The sequence below is a fragment of the Pyrus communis genome, chromosome 10, assembly GCF_963583255.1.
Source record: "Pyrus communis chromosome 10, drPyrComm1.1, whole genome shotgun sequence".
Lineage (NCBI taxonomy): Eukaryota > Viridiplantae > Streptophyta > Magnoliopsida > Rosales > Rosaceae > Pyrus > Pyrus communis.
In genome coordinates this window covers 7,444,499-7,452,515 of record NC_084812.1, presented here as the reverse complement: position 1 = coordinate 7,452,515, position 8,017 = coordinate 7,444,499, and the positions used below count along the sequence as shown (strand labels likewise).

Sequence of the window (8,017 nt, the reverse complement as noted above, 5' to 3'; positions counted from 1 at the left end):
AAATCCATATCCAACGGCCAAAAAAGTGGCGGTAATTTAACGGTAATTTAACCCATCCGTTTACAATTCCCCCCCGCCCAGGGGTTTGAAGAATTTAATAACAGCTCCTCTGTCCCCAGATTCCGCCATTAAATTTGATATCTCAAAAGGCCACAAGCTTTGTCAAACTCGGACAAATGGAGCCCCATCCCCACTACACGCCCTCGTACAGACTGTCCCCCTTCATTATCCAGTCCCGTCTCACCCTCTATATATTTAGGCCGGCCATTTTGTTTCAATGGAGAAACCGAGGCCTCTTTTGTCCTGTCCTACCCGAAATTCCCAATCACAAGGTTAACAACCGTGGCAACAGGTCACAGACTCACGAAGTCTGTTTTCGATATAACCCGGCAGAGCGAAAACCCATTTTTGCACTTCGAAAATGGGAAAGGCGGAAACTTTGGAGTTGGGTTTTCGGCTTGTGGTTGTTTTGGTTGTGGGTTGTTTGTGTAGGGAGGCTGTTGGCGGCGGTTATGTGAAGTATGAGACGGGGAGTGGCGTGGTGGAGGGGAAACTGAATGTTCATTTGGTGGCGCATTCGCACGATGATGTCGGGTGGTTGAAGACGGTTGATCAGTACTATGTTGGATCAAACAACAGCATTCAGGTCATACAATAATAGACAATCAAGTTTGTATATAATATATGAGTTCGTTTGATAAGGTTTATGCACCTAATAAGCGTTTTTGCTAGAAATGTTTTTTATAACTAAAAAGTAGTTTTTATGATGCAAAAACACCATATAAGTTTTTTGCCAAAAGTGCTATTGATTGTCTTAATGTGCTAATTACTTTATTCATTAACTAGTTAATGAATTTGCTCGTTTTGATTAGGGTGCTTGTGTTGAGAATACGTTGGATTCTGTTGTTGAATCGTTGGCTCGTGATCCGAACAGGAAGTTTGTGTTTGCTGAGATGGTAAGGCCAGTAATTAAGCTCCACAACATGATAAAGTTTTTCAATTTTTAGGTCCTTTTGTTTTCTGATTTGTTTAGCATGAATTTTAGGCATTCTTCCAAAGATGGTGGTTAACACAAAGTCCGGAAATTCAAGCTCTCGTGCGAAAACTAGTAGATGCCGGGCAGTTAGAGTTTGTGTATGCTTCTATCAACTTGAATCTTTGATTTGCGTAAGGAAATGTGTTTGGTTTGCATCTTGTAATCTGTTTTAAGAAATTCTATTGTATATATAGAAATGGTGGTTGGTGTATGCATGATGAAGCAACAACCCATTACATAGACATGATTGATCAAACGACGCTAGGTCACCGTGCAATAAAGGCGCAGTTCAACAAGACGCCTCGTGCTGGATGGCAGATTGATCCCTTTGGACACTCTGCCGTGCAAGCTTACTTACTCACCGCTGAGGTCATTTTGTTATTTGAGTCCTCAATGCTTCATCATTTTTCTATGTTGGTTTAGTCACATGATTGAATCTTAACTTTATTTGGTATCGTATAATTCTCATGGAGTTGATTCTTACAATGTTCTTGCAGCTCGGGTTTGATTCTGTGCATTTTGCAAGGATCGATTATCAGGACAGAGCGAAGCGCAAGGTGGATAAGTCTCTCGAGGTTATATGGCGTGGATCCAAAACTTTCGGTTCTTCATCTCAGGTTTAGAACTACAACTGCTGCACTGTTACCATTTTAATTACAAAACTTTAACTTTCCCTTATTTCAAAAATGTAATCTAATGCTTATATACAGCTACCCTGGCCCTTTGCAGATTTTTGCCAATGCTTTTCCGGTTCACTATAGTCCACCTCCCGGTTTCCATTTCGAAGTATTTGACAACTTCGAGCCTGTCCAGGTTCTAGTTTCAACAGAGAAACTTTTCCCATCAAGTACTCGATGTTCTTTCAGGGTGGATGTAATGAGGTATCAACTAATCTGTTGAATGATAAAACTGCAGGATAATCCTCTTCTGTTCGACTACAATGTTGAACAGCGTGTCAGTGATTTCATCAACGCTTCACTTACCCAAGTAATCACCTTATCCCTTGAGTATATAATGAAGTTTTAATGTTCCTAATGCTTCTTTAAATTTTCTTATAAACTTTTGTTCTATCTTATGGTGAAAGCTGAAGCATGTATATGAGAAATGATTGGATGATCATTCTGTGCAGGCAAATGTGACAAGGACGAATCACATTATGTGGACGATGGGAGATGATTTCCAGTACCAATATGCAGAATCATGGTTCAAACAAATGGACAAGTTTATTCACTATGTTAATAAGGTGGAGTTTAATCACCAACATCATACTATTATGCGGATTTCAAGTTCGAAGTTGCATCATTGAGCTTATTTTTGTTTTCAGGACGGTCGAGTTAATGCCTTGTATTCTACACCATCTATCTATACCGATGCTAAAAATGCAGCAAATCAGTCATGGCCGCTGAAAACTGAGGATTATTTTCCGTGAGTATTATTCTCTCATTTTCCCTCTTTTGTCTACAGAACAGGACTTACTGACTTAATCTATTGCATACCAATGATTGCCAACAGGTATGCAGATGTGGTAGATGCTTATTGGACTGGATTTTTCACTAGTCGCCCGGGTTTGAAGGGATATATCCGCTTGCTAAGCGGATATTATTTGGTATAAAATCAAATTAGTCCTTATAGTAATCATCTATATTATCTGATGCATTCTGTCAGTTTTAAGTGCAATCCAAGTGATACTTTGGTGTGAACTTCTATTTTTGCAAAATAGGCGGCACGAGAACTAGAATTTCTGGCTGGAAGGAAAGCAAATGGTTCCAATACCGATGGCCTTGCAGATGCTTTAGGAATCGCACAGCACCATGATGCAGTCACCGGCACTGCAAAACAACATACTACAGATGACTACGCAAAGCGCCTTTTCATCGGAGCTTCTGAGGTCTCCAGCTAGTATCTCTACACATTTTGGTCCTTTGAGTTTTTGCATTTGTCTCCGACACTGTTATTCATCGTCTGTGCTAAAATATGCCTTAGATATCTTATGTAGCATATGACATTTTATAGGCAGAAGCTGTTGTCAATTCCGATCTTTTGTGTCTAACTACAAATAAAACAGGAGATCAATGTACTAACTCAACACCGACTTTTAGCCAGGTGCTTCAATTCATTGTCATTCGTTGCGTTTGGATCATTGATGCTAATTTTCTGGATATACTTACAATTTGCTAATTTTGCATTGTTAAACAGTGTCAATTACTCAATATCAGTTACTGCCCTCCAACAGAGGAAGATATTCCACAAGGGAAGAGCTTGGTAATTTATCTCCTTTTTCTTCTAATTTACTTGTGGACATTTCGGTGATGAAACCTTTTGTAAATCGTTCGTTCTCTTAAATTTCAGGTTGTTGTGGCATATAATCCTCTCGGATGGAATCGGACTGAGATTGTTCGGATTCCTGTGAGCATATGTTATTCGCATTTAGTTTATGCTGTTATACAGTCATAGTGTAGGTTTGCTCAACTTTTCTGTTCAACCAGGTTAATGATGCCACTCTTTCTGTTCAAGATTCTTCGGGAAATATTCTTGAGGTACAATATGTAAGTTTGGACAATGTAACAGCGAATTTAAGAAACTTCTATGTAAAAGCCTACTTGGGACAGCCACCGGACCAAGTTCCAAAGTACTGGCTAATCTTTCAAGTCTCCGTGCCGGCACTTGGTTGGAACACATACTTCGTTTCAAGAAGAGCTACCAAACGTAGATGTACGCATCTTTCCCCTAGGGAATTCTCAAGTGTTATTTGTTATGAAGCTCATGTGCTCAAAGTATACTTGAATAAATTATGTACTATCTGCATTTCTTTGCCCTTACTTCTGTAGTGAAAAGCGGAAATGGATTTCTTTCGGCGATGGACAGTCCACAGAATGAGACAATTGAAATCGGACCTGGAGATCTGAAAATGTCGTTTTCTTTAGCTTCGGGACAACTCAATCGGATGTATAATTCTAAAACAGGAGTAAGTTGTTTCACATGTGCAAGTGACATAGGTTTTGATTTACAGCCCTCAAAAACGAAGAGCCGGTTTACGTTATTTATTTAGACTGGTGGAAGTTTAAAGCAATTTTAATTAACAATCATGTTCACCAGGTTGATGTACCGATACAGCAGAGCTACCTCTGGTATGGTTCAAGCACAGGAGATGCCGATTCCCAGGTGTCGAATATTTCTGCTAGGACTTTGATTTACATTAGCACGTAATTCCGGTTGATGAAGTGCCTGCTGAACTAACATGCAGTTTATGTGATCTATCCAGCAAGCGTCTGGTGCATACATATTCCGGCCTAATGGCGCCCCTCCAACTGTTGTGTCAAGATCAGTAAGCCTTATTTTGCGTATTATCATGCACTTTCCATGCTTTGAATTACATGGAATTTCACTTTATAAAATAAGGATTGAGAGATAATATCTGGTTCTTCACTATAAATTCTTAAAGTTTTTATTTTATTCTACAGGTTCCTTTGAAGGTCTTTCGTGGACCGATAGTTGATGAGATTCATCAACAGTTCAGTCCATGGATCTATCAGGTTATTGACACTTTGTCAAATTGCCTTCTCTGGTTGAAACGTCTTTTGTATCGGAAATGCTTAAATAGTTCACTGAATTTGTTCATATGAGGGTTTACGTCCATTAGCGAGCTATACACATCATTTTGGACCCTAATAAAACATAATACAGAAGTGAAATTGAAGTTGACATTGTCTTATGTTGTTACCAACCGTATTTTTCTGAACGAGAGATTTCATTTGTTATTAGGTTACTAGACTTTACAGAGACAAAGAGCATGCCGAAGTTGAATATACGGTGAGTCATGCACCTTCCATTTTATTTGGACAATGGAAACATAATTGCCTTTACTTTGAATGTCCACCGTATTCATCTGGGCCGATGAATCCTTTCTTTAGGCAAAGCAAAAGCAGTAAAGTACTTGGTAGACTCAAATCATGTAGTTCTGACATATTTTTGTTTTGAAGATCGGTCCTATTCCCACAGACGACGGTGTTGGAAAGGAGGTGATCACAAGAATGACAGCAAACATGGACACAAACAAGGAGTTCTACACCGATTCTAACGGAAGGGATTTCATTAAACGGGTAACTCCATTATGAGTTTCTCATACAAATTAGTATTCTCCACCGAAAATTTTAACAGATGAAGTTTGCTGGTTTATCATTGTCTCGTGAATTCTTAATTTGGAAAAGTGAAGTAACACATGAGTCATGGTTTTTGCAGGTACGAGATTATAGACCAGACTGGCCCCTTGTGGTTAATCAACCTGTGGCAGGAAACTATTATCCTGTAATTTCTTCAATTTTCTTCCATGATATACGCACATACACCACAACTAGCTAATTTCATTTAATAAATGGTGTGATCAGTTAATAGTAATTTTGTTCACGGTAGCTATCTTCCTTCTGTTTTTCAGCTAAATCTTGGAATGTTTACTTCGGATAACAAATCCGAGTTCTCAGTCTTGGTTGATCGTGCCACTGGAGGATCAAGCATTGAAGATGGACAAATAGAGATGATGCTTCACAGGTTTGATTCTGACAGACAAATTTTCGGCATCTAGGTCAAATAATTGCTTTATTGTGGATATGGATATGTTGACCTAATTCTTCCGTGCTTGAAACACAAGGCGTATACTTGAGGATGATTCGAGAGGAGTGGGTGAAGCACTTGATGAAACAGTGTGCATCGAAGAAAATACATGCGAAGGACTAACGGTATCATGCTATACAACAATAGTAGTTTCTATTTTTATGCAATGAGAGTAAAAACGCTTATTTCTTGCACATTTTATATTTTTTGCAGGTTCGAGGGAACTATTATATGAGCGTAAACCAGGCAGGGTCAGGTGCCCCCTGGCGCCGCACAACTGGCCAGGAAGTATACTCTCCGCTTCTTCTAGCATTCGCCCACGAGGTATGACTTCACCATAATTACAGAAGAGTTTGTAAAGCTTCATTGCTGTTGACCTTATAATATATGATTTTAATATTTCAGAAAATGGAGGATTGGACTGCATCACATTTGACAAAATCATCTACCATGGATTCTAATTACAGCTTGCCTCTCAATGTTGCTTTGATTACTCTTCAGGTGACAGTAAACCACTGAACAATGACACAAGTGCTCGCTAATTCTCTCTCTCTCTCTCTCTCTCTCTCTCTAACATTCTAGTTTTGCAGGAACTGGATGACGGTACTGTGCTCCTTCGGTTAGCTCATCTATATGAGGTAAAAAGATAAGCAAAAGAACATGCTACAGTGACATAATTGATTTGATAATGCAATTAATTTAGTTTGTGTTTGCGTCTTTTATGCTGTTGATTCTAACAGGCAGCCGAAGATCCTCAATATTCAACACTGGCCAAAGTTGAACTGAAGAAGATGTTTACAGGAAAAACGGTAGGTTTTATGTTACATTATTTCGCCCGACATATGTTTTCGGGATTATTGGCGGTTGCCATAATGTGCTTGTTGGTGATTGTACGTTTCAGATAAAAGAGGTGAAGGAAGTGAGCTTGTCTGCAAACCAAGAGAAGTCGGAGATGAAGAAGATGACATGGAAAGTCGAGGGTGACGGGGGAGATGAACCTGCACCGGTTAGAGGGGGGCCCGTCGATAGCTCAGCTCTTGTTGTTGAGCTTGGAACCATGGAGATCCGCACCTTCGTGTTGAAATTTTAGATGCTGTGTTTTTTTATTTTTGTTATAACTTGCAGCGCAAGCAATAGGTGTGGCATGAAAATTATGTCAGAACTATATGAATGACATATAATTCGATTGTATTAAGGTAGTAAATTAATGAGTATTGTGAAACTAATTATAAAAGTGGGTGTGAGTGAGGACGGGAGAGAGAAGGGCTCATATTTATCTATAGAGGAATGTTATACCGTGGACAAGTAGGTTGTGGTGTACTGCAGCGACATTGAAAATAAATGGGCATCATCAAAGTCTCTGAGTTGTGTACCGACCACAGAGATTTGCAAGACGTTGTTTTCTATCAAGGAAACTTATTATGCTTTGTGTTGAGATCGAAAAACTGTAATGATCGATTCTAGCCTTAACATGATAACGGCGGAGTAGGAGGCGCAGGCTTCGCGGGCACTATTAGCTTGAATCATCGGGGGATTTGCTTTTAATAGAGATATATTGTCAAAAAAATGAGACGTTATGAAGATTATGTGGATGTGTGGCGTGATATTGATATCAAACGCAAGGTTTCCACATTGAATGCAGACAAGAAGCAATGGGTTGAGGTTGATCGTATCAATGACCACATACTGATCGTGGGGCACGAAATTGGAGTGTACAGCTTAGATTTTGAACAAGCATGCCGCTCATGTATCATACGAGTGGTAACATCTACCGGCCCCCAACTTGGACCTGCGTGTCAAGCAAGAAAAGAAAGAGCGCAAAAGAAGAAGAAGAACAAGACGTGTACCTAGACTTCGACATGTTAGATAAATTGGATTTGGGATGTTGATCACTACGAAATCAATTAGGTTGTATAGCGATTTTGTAACTCAGCTTCAAACAAAACTGAAACACTCTCCATAGCACCCAAAACTGCATTGTAAGAAACACATTTCGTCGAACCCCTTTGGCTTCCTTTGCACGTCCCCACATTTCCCTGTAGAACACACTACTCTAGCTAACTTGAGAAACCAATTGTGCAAATCTCAATTTTAGTTTGCATCGCAATGCTCTTTTTTTTTTTCTTCACATTTTGATATCTAAAGATTGGTTTAAAAACAAAAAAAAAAAAAAAAAAAAAAATTGGTTTAAAGAACGATACCAAACCGTCTCTAAAATTTCAACAAGAAAGTGTGAATCTCCATGGGTCCGAGCTCAACAAGAAGACTTGAATTATTCACAGGACCTCCTCTAACCGGTGTAGGTTCTTCTGCGCCATCTCCCTCGACCTTCCATGCCTTCCTCTTCATCTCTGACTTCTCTTGGTTTGTAGA

General features: G+C 39.4%; 1 protein-coding gene across 1 annotated transcript; it reads left to right on the top strand.

The window, feature by feature from the left end:
- Positions 1-421: 421 nt before the first annotated feature.
- Positions 422-7,012, top strand: LOC137747783 (alpha-mannosidase-like). The gene is made up of 29 exons (XM_068487928.1): positions 422-646; positions 873-956; positions 1,046-1,134; positions 1,231-1,405; positions 1,534-1,653; positions 1,766-1,849; positions 1,952-2,023; positions 2,166-2,279; positions 2,361-2,461; positions 2,549-2,642; positions 2,757-2,924; positions 3,050-3,139; positions 3,233-3,298; positions 3,386-3,442; positions 3,523-3,742; positions 3,865-4,001; positions 4,133-4,198; positions 4,299-4,361; positions 4,498-4,569; positions 4,799-4,846; positions 5,017-5,136; positions 5,276-5,341; positions 5,469-5,581; positions 5,682-5,769; positions 5,858-5,968; positions 6,050-6,145; positions 6,235-6,282; positions 6,385-6,453; positions 6,546-7,012. The coding sequence occupies exons 1-29, from the start codon at positions 422-424 to the stop codon at positions 6,732-6,734; spliced, it is 3,045 nt and encodes a 1,014-aa protein (XP_068344029.1). The 3' UTR covers positions 6,735-7,012.
- Positions 7,013-8,017: the final 1,005 nt, after the last annotated feature.

What these genes read in the sequence shown, in the direction of transcription:
- LOC137747783 (XM_068487928.1), top strand. Translation starts at nt 422, where the DNA reads ATGGGAAAGGCGGAAACTTTGGAGTTGGGTTTTCGGCTTGTGGTTGTT. An exon ending in GATCAAACAACAGCATTCAG is followed by an intron (nt 647 to 872) that starts GTCATACAATAA and finishes CGTTTTGATTAG; the next exon opens with GGTGCTTGTGTTGAGAATAC. An exon ending in TCAGTCCATGGATCTATCAG is followed by an intron (nt 4,570 to 4,798) that starts GTTATTGACACT and finishes ATTTGTTATTAG; the next exon opens with GTTACTAGACTTTACAGAGA.